The 19,688-nt window shown below is 42.0% G+C and overlaps 1 protein-coding gene across 2 annotated transcripts in view; it reads right to left on the bottom strand.

Moving 5' to 3' along the window:
* Nucleotides 1-252: 252 nt before the first annotated feature.
* Nucleotides 253-19,688, bottom strand: part of cpt1ab (carnitine palmitoyltransferase 1Ab (liver)) — a 32,063-nt gene continuing 12,627 nt past the window's right edge. The window contains exons 5-20 of one of the 2 annotated variants that reach the window (XM_030052833.1): nucleotides 18,067-18,238; nucleotides 17,255-17,356; nucleotides 16,336-16,473; nucleotides 16,102-16,179; nucleotides 12,917-13,024; nucleotides 12,162-12,249; nucleotides 9,506-9,701; nucleotides 8,532-8,720; nucleotides 7,376-7,481; nucleotides 6,760-6,876; nucleotides 6,247-6,411; nucleotides 5,377-5,508; nucleotides 4,911-5,063; nucleotides 3,667-3,780; nucleotides 2,571-2,663; nucleotides 253-2,457 (exon numbers count right to left, since the gene is read on the bottom strand). In XM_030052833.1, coding sequence (XP_029908693.1) covers nucleotides 2,371-2,457; nucleotides 2,571-2,663; nucleotides 3,667-3,780; nucleotides 4,911-5,063; nucleotides 5,377-5,508; nucleotides 6,247-6,411; nucleotides 6,760-6,876; nucleotides 7,376-7,481; nucleotides 8,532-8,720; nucleotides 9,506-9,701; nucleotides 12,162-12,249; nucleotides 12,917-13,024; nucleotides 16,102-16,179; nucleotides 16,336-16,473; nucleotides 17,255-17,356; nucleotides 18,067-18,238 — 2,038 coding nt within the window. In that variant the 3' untranslated portion in view covers nucleotides 253-2,370. Of the gene's footprint in view, nucleotides 2,458-2,570; nucleotides 2,664-3,666; nucleotides 3,781-4,910; nucleotides 5,064-5,376; nucleotides 5,509-6,246; nucleotides 6,412-6,759; nucleotides 6,877-7,375; nucleotides 7,482-8,531; nucleotides 8,721-9,505; nucleotides 9,702-11,586; nucleotides 11,672-12,161; nucleotides 12,250-12,916; nucleotides 13,025-16,101; nucleotides 16,180-16,335; nucleotides 16,474-17,254; nucleotides 17,357-18,066; nucleotides 18,239-19,688 lie in introns of both variants that reach the window. The other variant, XM_030052834.1, reaches the window with a different exon arrangement.

The raw sequence follows: 19,688 nt of genomic DNA, 5'->3' as shown, positions 1-19,688 counted from the left end.
TTCTATGATGGCATTTCTTTATTTTTTTTTTTTCCACCGCTGACTGGTGGTTGGAGAAAATGTCACATAACAAAGGTCACAGGTTAATTTTCCACAAAAGCCAATGTGTCCAAAATTTGTTGTGGATAATTGCCTGCTCAGTGCCTGTACCTTACGTCTGGTGCTCTGTGTCCACAGTCAGTCATGCAGATAAACAAAAAAATCCTCAATAATCTCAAACGACATAAAAAATATGACATACATGGTCGGTGTAGCTCTCTGACATTCACTTTTATTGTGTTAAAACTTGTTTTGGTATATAAGCTGCTTTTCTTTTGCACATCTTAATTAAAGGCAAACATATACAGCTTCATCTTGAAAACCATGCAGCAGCGTAAACATGAGGTCTACTGAGATAAAAACTCATACAACTACAACATATCATCGTCAAAGTGTGTGACAACAAAACTAAATGTCATGTCAAACAAAAAAAAAAAAAAAAAAAAGGAATAAAAATGTTTTTGTTCATTTCACTTTTTAAAATCGGCAAAAAATTTAACTTAACTTAGTACTCATCATACGCTGCACTCTTAACTGGTAAAAGTCTAAAAACACAACTTGAACAGTTCAATGTGTGAATAAAGAGGTTAAAACGCGGCAGCAAAAAATATATATATATATAATAAAATAAACCTGTGCTGACAGAACATAAAAAGCAAACAGAAATGCATTCCTAAGCATGACAGCCCTTCTGTACATCTGCACGTGATGTGGCCTAGTCCTAAATATTACTGCTTATCTGTTTGGCCTCATTTGTAGGCCTTGAAATGTGAACAATGTTACAAGCCGTCTAACACAGAGAGGAACAAAACAATTCCTATTAGAGGGACATGACAAGCCACTGACCGATTAAGCATTTCCTGTCTACGCGACACCAAAAGCTGCAACATCACAATGCTGAAATGACATTTGACATCTCGACAGTCTGCTCGTAAAGTTTACAAATCCCATCCGCGGCTGATATGAAGCCAAGACAGACACATCAGATCACGGCGACCTGACAGAAGGCTACCAAGGTAGTAAGGAATTTGTTAGTTTGAGCTGAAGGACCAGTCATGGAGTGCACAACACAGTCAAAGTGCGGTGGCCCCACTCTTTTTTAGCACACAACAGAAAAAGAAGAAGAAGAAGAAGAAAAAAAAAGCCAAATTCAAAACATTGTGCAAGTGAGACTACCCCTGGAAGCACCACCTCCAGCCAAACTCTCAGCTACAACAGGGAAGTCAATGCTATCCTATCAAACAGCCTCACTGGAGTCACATGGCATTGTATTGCATCTCATCCTCATGTACTGTCGCACAGGCACATGCTCACGTTAGCGCGAAACCTGCAACGCCGTCGCCAGCACCATAGAATACTAGGCCGAGTTAATAAAACCTGAGTATGGAAACGACAAAAACAACACACAAATATGATCTGCCTTTATCGCTACGTCATAAAACATAGCAGCAAAAGAAAGAGAGAGAGAGAGAAAAAAAAAAAAAAACAACTGGCTGTACAAATGAGAGTCAGAAAGGTCATGGACATCCACTCTTCAGGCTGGGCCGCAGGGACCAGACCTCGTCTTCTGCATTGATACGCAACAAGCTTCCCAGAGTAAAAGCTGAGCCGATCCAGCGTCACTTCCCGCATCATCGCTGACTACCTCTTTTTTTTTTTTCGATCATCTGCAAAAAGTGAAACCCATTCTACATCAACGTTTCTACTCTGACAGGCTTCATTCAATACCAGAGTCCTCAGAGCTGTTAAACATCTCATCTCGACTGAATGACATGAAATGATGAGAACAAATGTTGTTAGGTTTGTAGAAATGATTTCACTCCAGGGTTAATGTCTTTCCCATCTCCACAGGTATGTGGAATTATTTGGACAAAATTAATTAAAAATCTTGCAGCATTCTTTGACCCAATCGGAAATTTTGATTCCCACAATGGATGACACTGGATACTGAATGTTCACCCGTTGACTTGACCTCGAACTTGCTGTACTAGAGTGGCACTAACCGTTTCCCCCCTTCTCCCTTTCTGCCCTTTTACATTAGCGGGTCACTAAGGCACCAGCGCATACAGTCCTATAGATCAACTATGATCTGTGCACTACCCGTACCTAAATCCACCAGAATCTCACGTTGCTCATACATACACATATACCCCTCACAAAAACACAACAAAATGACACTAATATTTCCAAACACCTCTCAGTCATCATTATTTCTTCAACAATAATTAACTTAGAAATAAAACCCATTTATTCTGTACAAGCTTCAGGAAGAATACATCTTTTGTTGAAAAAAAATCTTATGTGTTTTTTTGCCCCCCAAGCACAGGGCAATCACTTGATGGCTTTCTTGTCGAGCTGGAAGAGGTCGAGAATGTCCAGCATGGCCTGTCGGATGTTGCCGCCAAAACGGTGGGAGTCCTACAAAAAAACAAAAAACAGAGAAAGAAAGATGAGTGAAAAAAATCGGTGGATTGACAAAGGAAAAGGGAAAAAATGCACCGTTTTTAAAAAAATAAACTGAGTAAACTTACAGTTTCTGGGCTTGAGTGTTTGCTTGAAATGTGGAAGTTGATGAGGTTCTCACCAACAATGATGTAGGACACACCATAACCATCATCAGCCACCTGGTGGACACAAAGAGAAGACAGAAAACAACAGCAGACAGGTGAGCTGCATCCTGGGCCGCATGCCACTGCCTGGCATCAGAGATGGGATAAAAAAGTTATAACGATTTTCTGACACAAGAAGCACCGACAATGTTAACATATTTCTAAAATGCACTATTCCAGCTTCCGGGTCATAATGCTTTAGTCTTGAGTCGAGACCAGTGGTGGGTGATCATGCGCCATGTGGGGCTGAGAGATAATAAACCATAGAGCAACATGTAGAGACGCCATGACCAAGAATCTGCCCTGTGGCTCAAAGAAAACCCAGATCTCTCGCTAGAGCTGCAGCTAGGAGCCAGCCCTGTCCGACGTTCACTTTGTGGTGATGATCACCACCAAGTGTAGAGATATTAAAACTGGGTCTATATGGTTCTTAGTTTATAAATCTCTCCACGGCTTGGGTCACCGCGTTTCTCTGTACCCATCTACTTTCCACTCCACTTTACGGTGCAACTGAAAACTCACCTGTTACTGTTACCATATTCAGCTGATATCTTTTACCATTACGCATTGACTGTCTGCTATAATATGATGATTTGTGAGGTGTCCTTGGGTGACTTAAGAGGTGATTATAAATCAAATGTGTTATCATTATTATTATTAGTTTGGCGTCAGTATAAAAATGTGATGCTGCAGACAGGAGTAGAGATAGTTGCCATAGTCTAATGGAGGTGAACTAGGGACATTGGTTAAAAATTAGCAATTGCTATAAACTCTCAGCAGCACCTCAGCTTCATGCTCTGTATTGCAACTACGTTAAATTGTATCGTCCCTATCAAATAAAAGTCACATGATAAATAAAATAAAAATAAAAGCGTGAATGACTGTCTCTAAAATCATAAAGGATAAAAATAACTTCATGAAACTTTTATTATCTTGTTCATCCCTTCTTCAAAAGTCAAGTTGCTGTCAAAAATCCCTCAGGTGTACTGATATGAATGGTTTCGGTTGGTTTCCTCACCGGACCAAAGCCGCCTCCAGAGGACACGTATTCGGGGTGTCTGACCAGGTCGAACAGCTCGACCTGCTGCAGTGGGGTCTGACTGGTGGACAGCCTCCATGGCTCAGACAGCACCTACACATAAAAATGACATACGTCTGTTTAGTCGCTGGGCAATAAAGATTTGACTTGGGCACGGATTCTGAGGCAAGTGATTTAATGTTGTGTTGTTAAGCAAAAATAACCATTTATATTTTACTGTTATTATATATATATGTATATAAAATGGCATTAATCTTTATGAGATTAAAGTCAACAGGGAATGACTTGGAAGACTGTGGAGAGAGGGAGCGAGGAGGGTTTAATGCAACAAAGGTCAAGAGATTGATTTGTCACACACCGTCACATGGAAATGGCAAGCATGAGAACATGCATAATCTAATTATCAGCAGAGCATATGGAGCGCAACCGGCAGCAACATGCAATAAATAGTCAGCTGTACATTTTATCACTGAAAAACTGTCACACGGCAGGTGCAACAGCAAATGATGACTCTTAACTCTTCTCATTTTTGTGCAAATACTCATATAAAGCAGCCTCAAACCAACAAACACAGTGTAAACGGGGACGGTCTCTGTTTTATGCGTAGACCAGCTGATAAACCAAAAGGACTTGAGCTCATGACTTCTGCAGTTTGAGTTGGTGTCCCCTTGGGGGCGCCATCACAACTCAAGGTGAAAATTCAAAGTTCCAAGCACAAGACGCCTCCTTCACCTTGGATTCAGCTTTTGAACACACACCGTTGGCACTGCCTTAGAGAATAAAACGGCTTTCTTTCAAAGTTTTAATGCGTCTTGTGTTACATGACCCGTTGTGATATCATTTTTTCTGTTTCCCAACGGAGATATTTCATCTTGTAGGGACAATAACACAATGATTTTCAAACGGGGAGACATTGAAAACACACTTGACAAAAATCTTGACACTTAAAACACAAATCAGCATGGTGGGAGACATGCTGATTTGTGTTTATAGGTTTTACAGGAGAGGAAGTAACTAACTAAATGAACTGGTCATCGATAACTATATCATACTTCTGCTATATAATAAAAGGAAGTCTAAAAGAATCCCCTCATTTCCAAGTAAAATCATATTCTGTCAGAAGCTAAACAGACTGCGTAACCACAGTTTGGACAATACTGCACATGAATGGGGTGAAGAAAAAAAAAATCAGACCGTCTCTTGCAACAACAGCTCATATGCACCTCTTTGAGGAAGGGCGAGTCCTCTCCCAGGTATTTGGAAACCACGTAGAGACAGAAGAGGTGGCGGTCGATGCCTTTGCCTGTCATGGCCAGACGGTACATGTTCTGGTGCTTTTCCGCTGCCTCTTTCAGCAGCTTCAGACGCTCCTCTCTCTGGGTGAACAAAAAAGATAAAAGTTCAAGAAAGGTGACAAAGGAGGAAGAACAGTCAGTGAAACACAAAGAAGGAAGAACTAACAGGAAAAGTGGAACCAGCCTTGCCATAAGAGTTAAAGTATTTTAGGTGTATGCAAAGAGCAGCAGTAAGTAATCAGTTAGAAAAACAGCAGAATAAAGAGAGAATGATGGACAAAATAGGAGCAAGAAGAAGAAGAAGCATAAAAGAGGAAGGCTATAAAGTGATGTGTAGCTGTTTCGGTAGCAGCACTAATGAGAAGTGAGCTGTGCTGCTTCTGTTTCGCCTTACGGTCTCATCTCGGATCATGGAGCGGACGAAAGTGCAGGTCTCCATGGTGCAGGAGCGCACGGTCTCTGTGCGGCCCTCTCTGAACAGACGGGTCATGGAGGCCTCGTACGTCAGGCAGAACTTCCCTTTGTCCTGTTCGGGACAACAGACAGCAGACTTTAACAATTAATACCCTCACTGGTTGAGCACAAAAACACATCCCACAGTATTGTATGTGAAAAAACTGATGGACAGTTGTTTTTATAAACAGTTGATAATTAATTCATGGTATTTTTTTTGCATACTGATGTTACAGAATCTATTCATCCTGTTGATGTTACACAGTGATCACTGGAATACAACTGGCTTATATTTACTGGAAAAACACACGGAAAACAAACAGTAAATTATAATCACAATGGCAGCTACGCCAATTCAATTCAATTCAATTCTGATAACTGGCATAGCTGCCATTGTGAGAAGCAGCTTTTTAAGAAGTCAGAATAAGACCACTGCTGTTTTTGAGTCTCAAACTCAAGGAGCAAGGAGGACTGAGGGCAAAGAGTGGCCCTAATCCTTAATGTGTACTTTATATTAATTTTACAGCCTGGTGTTTGTTATTTTTGCCACTCCATTTACTCTTTTGGCCTTTAGCTGATGTTATTATCCAGAATGAGGGTAACAGTGTTGTAAGCTTAAATTCCTTTCCTTATCACCAGCATAGACAGAAATCAGAAGAAGTACAGAAATCAAAACCCTCATTCCCTGACAATAGATTTTGTATAAAATATTCCTGTGAGTGCAAGCAAAATAGTTTAAATATGTCTAATGTTGGTGCAGTAAAACAAATGGGGTTCAGGCACTGTCAAAGCAGTCGCTGGGTTTACTTGCCCTGTAATGGGCCAGCTGCAGGGCGATCTGGATGAAGGCATCAGGACTGGTGCGGCACTTCTTGATCAGACCCTTGCCAAAGTCGTTGAAGGGGAAGCTGTGACAGTCCACATCATCAGCCAGAGTCCTGGCTATCGTCAGAGAGCTCTGGATGACATCTTGGCACTAGAGGGAGTAGTACATTTGTATGTTATATATACACATGCAACCATATTAACACATGTATTTGACAACATAATCAGTGTATTTTATCAAGAGTGCACAAACTAATAGTTCAGTCCAGTTCATACCAGTGACCAACATGTCTCTAGCTGCACAGCCACTTTTGAATTTAAAATATGTAATAATTACAGCTGTTCCACTATATTACATACTCTACATCTGAATGATAATGCCGACAACAATGGTGCACATGACTACAGCTACCAGCAGAGGGCAGTCATTGTCTATGAATACCAAATCTCAGTCCTCTTATTTCAGGTACAAAATAATGAGCCACGCTCCAAGTGTTACCTCAGCAGGGATGTCCCACTGCAGCCTCTGGGGGCCAGGCAGGTTGGGGTGCGGCTCCCCGCAGCAGTGGCCCTCCTCAGTGTATCCCAGCTTAAAGGGGTCCATGGAAAGCACATGCTGTACCATAAAGAGAAGAGTTTTAACGTGTGTGGTTGTGTGTGTGTGTGTGTGTGTGTGTGTGTGTGTGTAATAAGGCAATGATGACTCATGATAAAACAGAAGACATTTAATTATTCAGATGTTCATGTCTACCCTAACTGCCCTGCCTGAAAAGGTTTAATGAGCAAATGCAAATATCATGACTGTAACAACAAAATGGATCCTCCACCATTCTTGCAAGACTTTATTAGCTCTGTTTGTCAAGCTAACAGTTGTTTTTTACTTGATTGTTTAGATATTTCGTAGCCAATTTGCACTAGTCAATCACTGCTTAAATTTTCCGATGTTTTTTATTAATCAGCTGCTCTCAGCAAAACCCATATTTAATGGAAAGGCTAACATGCTACTGTGACATTTTCATTTTCATTTAAGTGTATTTTTTCCCTTGTACCACAATACAACTTCATCCAGTATTAAGGCATGATCAGTTTATTTGACAAAAAGTTCAGTGACCCACCTCCCAAAGATGCCCAATGATCGGAGCATCGGCCCAGGAGTGCTCTGCGTTCAGTCCCATGGTGCCATTCTTGAAGACGATGAGGTTGAAGGATTTATCAAACCACCTGAAGAACAAAGAGTAAAAGCTTTAGGTTATCTCTGCAGAAACTACAGAAATGCGTACAGTATTTCTGCAGAGAGACGATTGGTGATGCAACTCTTATCTGTTGTAGATTATGGTGATATAATCTATAGAAATGCTGCCATCTCTAAACATAAGCCTTTGGACTCTGTTTCTCACTCTGCCTGCAGATTCATTATTAGTGATTCTTATGGTATCCACCCACTGCGTCTTATAGCACAAGGCTGGCTGGTGCTCTCTGGCTCAGTTTGAGATCAGCCTCCCTGTCAGGCTTGGGCGATCATATCATATTATCAGCGCAATCATTTCACTGCCCTCTCCCCGATGTAGTTTTCCCAACCAAGGTTATTGCAATATGCTGTGACAGACAATAACTGTCATATTTCAAAAATAAAATATTGATATCATGTTAATAATATGCATGTGATTACACTGTGTGAAAAATCCAGCACCTGTTAAAGTATTTCTAAAAAAATGTCCCACAAACATCTCCCGTGGGATGCTTCCCAAGTGAAAGGGCAATTCGAGGATTTTAATATCATTATTATTTGCCTATCACTTATAAAGTGACAAATTGGAAGTGAAAACAAATTTGTTTTCACTTTAGCAGCTGACTACACCTGAGCGTCTCTTCTCTTGCTGTTGCTATTAGTAATCACTGGCTGTCCTCTTAGTTTACTGAGGCACGAGACCCGTGAAAAATATGGTGATTCTGAAATTATCCCACGGCAGCAGTGGTGGACAAAGTACACAACCCCATAACTTGAGTCAAAGGATAGATACTCCTGGTGGAATATTACACCAGGAGAAAGTTGCTCTCAGTCAATTTTTTACTGGAATTTAAGTACCGGAGTTTTCACAAATACTTTAGTATTCAAAAGTCCATCTTCTGTTTAATATCCACATTTTGCTGTATTCTGTTCACACTGCATTTACAGAACCGCATGATTCTCAGAGAATAAATAAAGGATGGATGAATGAAAAATTTGTAGATGTGCTTGTGCCTTACACAACTGTAAAAAAAAAAAAACACCTGTCATAGCATTTTCCATGGAGGAGCGACTTGGCAAAGCTGTCCAGAGACTTGATTGGGTTTTTCTCAACAAAACGCTGCTCAGTGTCGTCCAGAGTCACAAAGAAGGCTGCCTTCTCAATGGCGTCCAGTGACTGCTTGTTCTTCCCACGGCTGAAGTAGGCGTCACGAGCCTTGGCCCATGGAGTCCTGAGAGGAGGGGCAGAGTTCACAAAGCAGCAAATTTAGTATTGACAGCTGTGTGACGGTATACAGTGGGTCTCTAAAATGTCTAAAATAATGGCAAATTCCCTACATGCCTTACAAGAGGCCAAAAATATTTTTCCTATGACTGCATTTTTTTTTTTAAAGCATCTATGAGGTTGTTCTTTGCCTGTCAATCGACTCGCCGTCTCAGCAATGCAACATACATCTGTTACACAGACTCTTACGCTGTCCTAGTTTTCACTCTCCTAAACTCTCCAGCGTATTAACCCCTCCTCTGTTCTCTGCATCGGCTCCTAGCAGCTGTCCAAATCAAATTCTGATTCTGGCCTAGAAAACTACAATTTTAACTGCATCCCACCAAACTCCAGGCCATGTTTCAAAGCCTGCAGTCTAAATTCTCAGCTCCTCTGTTTTTGCACTGTTGTGGCCGTTGCCCAACCCATCCATGCCTTAATAAACTAAGATCTGCATAACACAGCATAATTAATTTGTTTATTTTCTTCAAGTTAAAAAAAATAATTCGTCATCCCTTGCACTTCCAGCAGGGTACTTTTAGACGTCCAAGCTACTCTTGTCAACAATGTCAAATAAATGCCTAAACAGTAATTCCTAACTTCACTGAATGCACGTCTGAACATGAATATCATTACAAAAACTGTCTGTCTAGACTTACTAACATCCTTCATTGAGAAACAAACACACAAAACAACAGTGCTAGAAATACCTTGTGTGACACGAGTTATGTTTAACTCTGTAACGCCACCCACCTGTCCCCTGCAGTGAGCGCAGCTAGCGCCTCCTCCCCTGGCATCGGCTCAGACTTGTCGGCCAGGATCCTCTCCATCTGTTGCTCTATCTCCCGTGGCAACAGCAGCCGCCCGTCATAAAACATCCAGACTTTGAAGAAGCGCCCCTTGTGGTAGACGGCGATGTGCTTACTCTCGTTCATGTGCTGAATGGTGTCTGAGCAGGTGGGACCGACGGTGAGCAGACAGAAAACAAAGAGAGAAAAGGACAAAAAGGGAAAAGTGTGGAGTGGAGGACTGATGGAGGACATATTTTTCAAAGTTCCCATATCTAAGTAAATCTTCATGTAATTAACGTTATAGTTTTGCCAAGACATCGGATTCAGATGAGGAATTTGTTTGTTTTATTCAAGTTTTAAAATCATATGCATTTAAATAGGAAAATATGGAATTTAAAAGGCACTACATAATGGAGGAAAGTATCCAATCCACAATCTAAAGCAGCTTGAAATGGGCGGGACAGGAAGTGAGATGAAAAGGGAAAGTCATCTGGGAACGGGGAAGTGGATTGGAGTACAATGGGTTGAGGCAGGAGCGCAAATATTTGTTTGAACAGCACCGGTCAGATCCATGAAAAACAATTCATTCTTTTTTTAATTTATTTATTTTTTTTAATTTTTGCATGTAATCATTGTTTGAGAGTCAAAATATTGTTTTGGTGAAATGTTCAAACAAGCATTTACTCAGTTAACAGGAAGGACAAGGGAGAGGACACCTACAGAAAAAAAACACTTTGACCCCAAGTACAACGACCTCGCATCCAGGTAGTATTTAGCCTACTGTGCATCCTCTCACTGAACGGAAAACTTCAGCCGTGTAGCTTCATCATCCTCTTCAATGTGAATAGGGGGACTGAACATAGGTTCAAAGACATTATTTATATCAGGTCATAAGAGCTGAAAATGATGTTAAGAGCTAATACATCCCTTTAGAAATATTTTCTATTCAGTGCTCCTCTTAAGCCAAGAAACGGCATTTTGAAGTTTTTCTGCTGATGCTATAGTTAACCTTTAGTGGCCTCGATAATACATAATACAATGCAGAGGCAAACTGCAAACTCAGGCAATTAAATTAGTTAATTATGGAATGCTAAAAACGTTAAAGTAATACTGACCTCACAAATACTCTGTGCTCAAATATGTTTCCTTATGCATCAGGACAGTTCAGTTTCTATGAGTTTTCATTTGTTTTTGTTCTCTACAGCCCAAAGTGGAAAGATGAATTTGTCATGGCCTCGAGAATGTGATCTCTCCCTCTTTGAGAGAAAAATGGCTCAATAAGAGCTGGCCATGAAAATATCACCTCCGTTTTCATGCTCACAAATACAAAGTGATCTGTCCTTGAACAGAGCAAGAGTTTATGTTCATTCTTAGACGAGCAATCTTGAAACTTGAAACATTAGATCATGCAGGAGAGATTTTACACAGACCGGATTTTCATGCTGGATGTTGAGTTAGCTCCTTATTAAAGGCAAACAACTTCGGTCAATTCTGAGCTTCCGGGAATTTCTTGTTCATGACAGTGAGCAAGGTCATTTTGTTGTGTTACGGCTACAAAATGGCTTCCTGCCAGCTCGGAGATCAGTCATTACTTTAGATAATAAACAACCACAGGTGACACTCAGCAGCAAGGGTGGTGGTAATATTTTATGATACCTTTGAAATTCTATGGAGGACATAATCTAGAGCAATTTATTCTCTTTTTTTATTGTACAATCTAACCTAATCAAGTCCAAGATGATTTAAGAAACCTCTGATCTGTTTTCAAATGTCAAAATGAACGGTTGGTTATATTGAGGGGGGCTGTGCTTTAACTCATCTTAACCAAACCAGAAAAAAATATTGACCTTGCTATTCTACGAATGCGCAAACTAAAAAGCTAGGTTTCAATCACATGCAAGTAAGTATTCTCCATGTGTATGGACCAGCACACATGCATACTTATGAGGATCAGATTAATTTAAACTTAAGAAGATGTACAAAAGGTGCCAAGGAGGAGTAAAGTAGCAGTGTGGGAGGAGGCGGCTCTACTAAGGACTCTACCTGTGTCTACACCTGGGACACGACTGGTGTTGAACATACGCTCGTATTGGGATGAACACATGGGAATAGTGTGTAGGAGCATGAGCTGAAAAGCAAAAGGGGAGAGTCAAACACAGAGTGATGACAAACTAATTCACTAAAACCCACAGAGAACAGCAGAAACACACCTAAGGCAACAGCAGAGAGGGTGAAGTGGAGACGGAGGGATGCGGATTGGGTTGATGAGTAGCCCTAAGGAACAGGAGGGACCTCAAAAGGCTACCAGGGTAATGAGCAGGATGCAGAAACCGGCAGCCTGCCACCTTGGTGCCACCAGCAGAGCCGTACCAGTAGATAGCACACTCAAATGTGGTTATGCAAATTTAACTGACTAATATTTGCAATTCAAATGGATGGACCTATACGTCAAAATTTCGCTGTTTTGAAGAAGCAGTAACATAAAGGAAAGCCAATCAGGGCTGTGCTGGTTGACATCAAGTCCAGGAATCAGGTTTTCCATTGGGTGTTGCTGCGGCAATGGGTGAGGACACCCGGCAGGGGTTAGAGGGCAGCGGCGAGATGTGCCCTCCTCTTACCTGTCTCCAAACCAGGGATGCGGGTGGTGTTAAACATCCGCTCCCACTGAGCCGAACACAGAGGAACCTTGTTCGCCAACAAGTATATCTAACGCAGCGTCCGAGAGAGCGAAGGGACAAAACAGTAAAACAGAGACAACCAAACGTGAGTGCGTTACATAGTGTGGGCATGCATTCGTGCTTGTGTAAATGTATACATTCATGTGCAAAAAAAGGTGTGTGTGTGTGTGTGTGTTTCTTGTGTGTGTTAGTGTTGTGTATGTTCAAAGAATTTGCAGTTAAGCATCATGCTTGTTGGTGAGGAGAGAGGACAGACAGAGGTATGGGGTGGAAGAGGAGACAATAGTAATCACCAGCCTTCAGCTTATTCAGTAGACCTGCAGGAAAACGTCAATTGATCTCGCTTTACTAAAAATCACAGCCCCTCTTACAGTAGGACATGCAAAAAGCACAGCTCGCAGCAACAACATGCTGAAGACAGCGGTATCTGCATAATCACTGGCGGGATTATGGACAACAAACACACTCTGACGTAACAGGAGGCGGAGGGGTTTGTGGAAGAATAAAGAGCTCTCAGATAACAGCTGCAATGACAATCAGGATTTTTTTTTCCACTAATCATTATAGATAAATCATAAATGGGCAAGTTAAACATTCACATGAGATCAATAAGATCAAACACACACTGTGCCGAGATAGAGAGACAGAGAGAGAGAGAGAGAGAGAGAGAGAGAGAGAGAGAGAAATGGACTCACTGGTTTGATCTGGGCTCTGTCCAGCTTCCTCCTGTAGAGCATGATAGCATGGATGGCATTACCTGCTCTGGCTGCCTGAATGGAGGTTGGGAACACATACAGGAAGTCCTGGAAAAAAGGAGAGGATCGGTTAAAAAAAAAAAAAATGCTAATTGATCACATTTCAGCCAATGGATGACTCGGTCCGGAAAAATATGGCTGCATGTGTCCCAGGCCTGGTATGCGCCTTGTCAATGCGGAGAACCATTTAAGAGCTGCAAGAGACGTCGGCACACAATGTATCCGTGTGACCGGTCAGATTCTTTGTTCTTATTTTAGCTCAGTGCCGCACGTATAGATACACTATGCTCTGCCATCGTGATCTGCTATTCCAAGCATGCCGCAAGCTGTTCCACTGACCCCCATACCAAGTTTACCTTTATCGAGAGTCCTGTCTTTAGCAGCTGGGCTCTTATAGCAAGCTGGGAGTTGTCTCTTTAAGCCCTTTACACTGACCCAAAATCCCACTCCCACCCAGGGTTACAGCGCTCCGCTTAAACAGGTTAACCTGGGATTTCAGTCCTACACTCTAAATCCAGAAACAGTCCCGGGTAATAATTGACTTCAGCTTCTACCAGCATATGTATTGGTAGATCACCTGCTAATTTGTGATGTGAAGTGAGATTGCAAAAACAAGAACCTTTGAGATTTAAATGAAAAAATGTGGAATAAGCATATGACAGTGACAACCACCATTCGATTTTACACATTTACTGCAGACAATTTTCAGTTGAGTCTACCCTCTATTTAATTGTCTCTCCACAATTTTGAGTTGTGTATCTGTAACTTAATAGATTACCAATAAATTGCCTAATGACCCTATGTTGGATTGGGCTCTGACATACACTATATTACCAAAAGTATTCGCTCACCTGCCTTTACTCATACTATGAACTGAAGTGCCATCCCATTCCTAACCCATAGAGTTCAATATGATGTCGGTCCACCTTTTGCAGCTATTACAGCTTCAACTCTTCTGGGAAGACTGTCCACAAGGTTGAGGAGAGTGTTTATAGGAATTTTTGACCATTCTTCCAAAAGCGCATTGCTGAGGTCACACACTGATGTTGGTCGAGAAGGCCTGGCTCTCAGTCTCCGCTCTAATTCATCCCAAAGGTGTTCTATCGGGTTCAGGTCAGGACTCTGTGCAGGCCAGTCAAGTTCATCCACACCAGACTCTGTCATCCATGTCTTTATGGACCTTGCTTTGTGCACTGGGGCACAGTCATGTTGGAAGAGGAAGGGGCCCGCTCCAAACTGTTCCCACAAGGTTGGGAGCATGGAATTGTCCAAAATGTTTTGGTATCCTGAAGCATTCAAAGTTCCTTTCACTGGAACTAAGGGGCCAAGCCCAGCTCCTGAAAAACAACCCCACACCATAATTCCTCCTCCACCAAATTTCACAGTCGGCACAATGCAGTCTGAAATGTACCGTTCTCCTGGCAACCTCCAAACCCAGACTCGTCCATCAGATTGCCAGATGGAAAAGCATGATTCATCACTCCAGAGAACGTGTCTCCACTGCTCTAGAGGCCAGTGGCGGCGTGCTTTACACCATTGCATCCGACGCTTTGCATTGCACTTGGTGATGTGTGGCTTGACTGCAGCTGCTCGGCCATGGAAACCCATTCCATGAAGCTCTCTGCGTACTGTACTTGGGCTAATCTGAAGGTCACATGAAGTTTGTAGCTCTGTAGCAATTGACTGTGCAGAAAGTCGGCGACCTCTTTGCACTATGCGCTTCAGCATCCGCTGACCCCTCTCCGTCACTTTACGTGGCCTACCACTTCGTGGCTGAGTTGCTGTTGTTCCCAAACGCTTCCATTTTGTTATAATAGAGCTGACAGTTGACTGTGGAATATTTAGGAGCGAGGAAATTTCACGACTGGATTTGTTGCACAGGTGGCATCCTATGACAGTTCCACGCTGGAATTCACTGAGCTCCTGAGAGCGGCCCATTCTTTCACAAATGTCTTGTTTCACAGTCTGCATGCCTGAGTGCTTGATTTTATACACCTGTGGCCAGGCCAAGTGATTAGGACACCTGATTCTGATCATTTGAATGGGTGAGCGAATACTTTTGGTAATATAGTGTATGTTTATAGTGTAGTTGTAATGATACCAATGAGGTGGAGTAAACATTGGAGAGAACATCGCATTGCAGTAAGGGTTGAAATATGGTGACAACCTGTCGGTGAAACAAGGCCTCTAATAATGTCATGTCCCACTCATGACAGACCTCGCAGTGGCGGTTCATTATCTTGAGTGAGTGCATTCGGTCCTCACACAAAAGTAACTGATCACAAATAAGACACACAGCTGGGGCTGTAACCATGCCAACCAGGACGCTGAGTAACTCCCGGGCCAGTGTGATGGTAGCTGTAATGAACTCCCCCAAGACAGGGTGATGAGGGGCCCTGTTTCTTACACAGTACACACAGACACATGGGGTTTCATGCCACTGTATGTCTGTGTCACCGGCCAAAGTGTCAGCTATCCACAGTCACGCAGGAGAAGAGGCAGGAGAAATCCACTTATTACCACCCACACAAAGCAATGAAACACAACATTTAACTCATTGTTTACCTGATCAATTTGGAGCCAATCCTGTACTGTGTCATTAATTAATCTAAGGTATTATCAAGCAGTGTAACAAAAAATATGCTTTATTAACTTTTTGTTGTAGATAGATTAAGAATTATTTTAGAATATGCTGTGACATCCTGGATTGGCCTCTGACCCGGGGCTTTTGCTGTATGTTACCCCCATTTTACCCCCCATGTCTTGCATCTCTGAAGTTATCATTTAATGGTGAGCGCATTACCCAGAGGTGTGACACACCTATAGGTTGCCAAAGTGCTTTTCCCCCATCCTGCCTGTCACCCACTGCACCATGTATCAAAGAAACTTGGACTCAACTTTACATTCAACTCAAATCTTTCAACTCCTCCACATTTGTAATAAGAAAACAAAGATTCTTGCTCGACTTTGTGAGAAATATGTAGTTTTCAACCCATGAACTCGTCACATAGCAGTGTCATTAGTCACAACATGCAGCCGTCTTTTGGAATTGCCTCAGGTGTCACTAAACAAACAGATATCGTCTAAAAATAGCCTCTGTGTATACCTGGAGAGAGAAGTCTTACCATGGCATAATAGTTGCTGTTGACCATGATGGGCCCGCGGCCTCTGAGGTAGATATATTCCTCCCACCAGTCACTGACCTGAGTCACAGAGGAAGGAAAGAGGGGGTGAGCCCATTAAACACACTGTTTCCTTGATAACTGTAACTTCATATATGATCCAAGCCAGCATGCTTTAACTGTGGATACACCCTCAACAGTTGAAGAGTACTTGTGGGAAAAAAATCCACAACTCACATAGTTGGAGGCCCACCAGGACTTCAGTTTGAGGTACCACTGCAGTCGAGGTCCCAGGTTCTTCTCAAAATCCTTAGCCAAGCCCTTCATCCTTTCAAACTGCTCATCATCCATCAGCGGGCGTGCTGACTCCAAGTACTGCAAACACAGAGACAGAATACAGTGTAAAGGCACAAAGCTGCACAAGGACCTGAATCGCCAGTTATAGACAAGGAGAGAGCAGACAGGCCAGAAAAACTTGCCATCTATTCTTTTGCCCTGAACAGATAACTGATCTGAGATAGACTGAATGAATTTAGTGATTACTCCCTTGGGCACAAAACAAAGGAAAAACAAAAAAAAAAACAAATATTGTCGTGTCACAAAGGAAGATACCTTAGGGCAACTCTTGAACTGAAACTAGTTAAACACTGTTTTTCCTTTGTACAGGTTAATCAAGTGAGTCTGAGCCTTGTTGAAGTCTGGTCAGCTGTGACTACAGACACTTTGAAGTGGTGTGGTATTTCAATGCCTCAAGCAGGATTTTTCTAAATACACAAAAGGGTCATTTGACTGCAGATACACAGACGACAGAGGTAAACATCGAGAAGTCCACGTAAATGGTAGTAACTGGCTTTTACCTCAACTGACAATTGGAAAGTCAACACAACAGAGATAAGACCTTTATTTAACTATCTCTGCAAACATACACATAAACTTTTATTGCAAATTTTCTGACTAATGTTTTAAAATTGTCCAATAAAACTAAACTACATCTGCATTTCTTCTGGACAGGAGATACATAAGAATACTGACACATAGTTTCCCTGATATGAATTTAAAATGCAAACTGTGGCTCCAAATCCAGGCTTAAGAGCATTTTGGTCAGACACAGCCACAGCCTGCCAGACAGAAAGCCGGCATCACAGGTGGAGCTTACCCTTCTGCATGTGTCCTTTACTGGGGGGACAGGTAGCCGAGGCAAGGAGTTCTGGAAACTGTACAGCATTGGCTTCCTGCCAGAGAACACCTTCACTAACAACTGGACGAGAGGAGCAGCCACAGGGAGGGAAGGAGAGGAGAGAGAGGGCAAAGGGGTGAATTAAAATTAGACTGTTTCACATAGCAACCTACCGGATGTAAGGCAAAGTACAATGTTAATCAGTGCGTTAAACTGAAAAGGACGAGGCCTACTTAATGTGCAGTGCATTTCACAAAAGGAACCATTTGTTTCCCTAGTAACAAAGCTAATCTGGCCAGAGTATCACTATCTGTGGAATGGACTGTCACTTCTGCATTAGTACAAGCCATACTGTGCACCATCTTTTAGTTCATTTTATATTTGTAAAGATAAGAAACGGTTTAAAGCAATCTTGCATTGCACATGTAAAAAAAAAATAGTGTTTAAGGTTAGCCACTACAATAATCATGATCGCAATAGACTGAACAAAGTACTGAGTTTATCCTTTACAGCCCAAATTGTCATCGGATGTGAAAATGGCTTCCATATGCCACGCCAAGCCTTGCATTCTTTGGTCATTTGGGAGTGAATTCCAGTGGAACATTCTGGAGTGAATCTGCTCTAAAATGAATTGAGTGGAGCAGCACATTTTCGGCTTAGCCTTCAGAGGCACGTGTGACGCTGGGAGCAAGAAGATACACTCTCGGCACAAATGCTGCATTGTCTAATGGCTTATGCTCAACAAGCAAAAGGTAGGCACAAGTCATCTCCTCCTCAGGCTGCTGCCTCACCATCCACAGACGAGTGCCCAGGGACACTGAGCCGTGACGAGAATACATCCAGCCATGCCATGACAACAGGCATTTCAGGGCATTCCTCATGATAAAGATTATGGTGATCCACAAGCCTGTGCCCACCAGAACACCCCCAACTATCTTCTGGCTGTCTTCAGACATGTATCGGCTGAGGGAAGAGAAAGAGAGAGAGAGGGAAACAGAGGGGAGGAGAGAGGACAAAGTCACAGAGTCAGTCAAGTAACAGCAGCAAAGTAGAACTTGCTCATTTTACTGCATGGCAGAAACAAAGGCAAGAGGTATAAATCTTCCCATCTGTGGACAGAGGGGGCTTTGTGAAAAAACAAATGTGATTCAGCAACTTAATACTTAGCTTAGAGGGGGGAAAGCACAACATGATAACACAGCGTGCAACAAAAAAAAAAAATTAGAAAATAGGCCTTTTCAGTTTCAAGCTTGAAAGTGAGTGTACTAGAAAAAACTGACCAGAAAAGCAACACTTGATATCAAATGTCATAAAGCAACTGTCTGTCTTGGCTCACATCAAGAACTTACATTAAATTATGACTGAGAAATAATGCAAGTGATTTATCTTGAGAGGATTAGAGGAGTAATCCTTTTTAAAAGGAACAGCGTCTAGGAGTTCAATTGAGTCCAAGACAGACATTGGATATAATATTCATAAACATGCTTTTTATTAGTGTATAACAGTTTTTAGGACAGGACAGGACAAACCAGCCCAAGAGTAGCTTGTTTTGCTTCTGGCTGTATCCATGGCAGATCAGTGGATACCTGACACAACCCCACTTCAAAAAATCTGAACTAACCCTTTAAGTCACTCCGTGGTCCCGACTCATAATCAATCATCTGCGTCAACAGTAATAACCAAAAATCTTGTGTCCTTCAATGTATGTTTCATAGACCCAACAGGTAGTTGGGCTTGTAACTCTAATTTTGCAGTGCAGGACAAATAAAACACCAACAGGCGCTCTAACCTCAGACAAACTGTTTCATATTAGTACAGTGAGATGTTTTTAGAAATATCTGATAGCCTTAATAACACAGCTCTAAATAATGTCCTTGACTTAAAGGGCAATCCCCTGCCTTAAAGATAAGAGAAGCATTATAATCCACATAGAGAAGAGGCATTTACAACCTTTGCACAACATTAGCATAGACATGACTAGACCATGTCAGCCGACATGAAGAGGAGCCATAGATGACAGCTGGGGAAAAACACTCAGTAGCACAATCATATCCACAACTTTACAAGATCTACCAAGTACACCTTATAATGTTTCAAAAGAAGTCACTGGAGAAAGCGGCCTACATGTTCTCTTGTAAATACCTGAGGCATGACCGTAATCGCAAGGGAATAATAACAACACAAACATGCCAAGTAAGCAAGGTCTCTGAGGCCTAGGCCTTAAAGACCACCTCTGATGGAAATCAAGTTTTTAACCTCCACCACATGGACCTCAACATGTATGTGGTATTTTTCATATGCTACAAGACATATCGGGAGCAAAATAAGCGGTCAACGCCATGGCTGAGTTTTTCTGCTTTGAAACGGAAGTGTACCAGGCACAGTCTCAAAACATGGATTAAGACAAGCCAGG

This window comes from Myripristis murdjan, chromosome 6, assembly GCF_902150065.1.
Source record: "Myripristis murdjan chromosome 6, fMyrMur1.1, whole genome shotgun sequence".
NCBI lineage: Eukaryota > Metazoa > Chordata > Actinopteri > Holocentriformes > Holocentridae > Myripristis > Myripristis murdjan.
The sequence above is the reverse complement of the archived record's forward strand: the minus strand, read 5'-3'. Positions and strand labels throughout refer to the sequence as shown.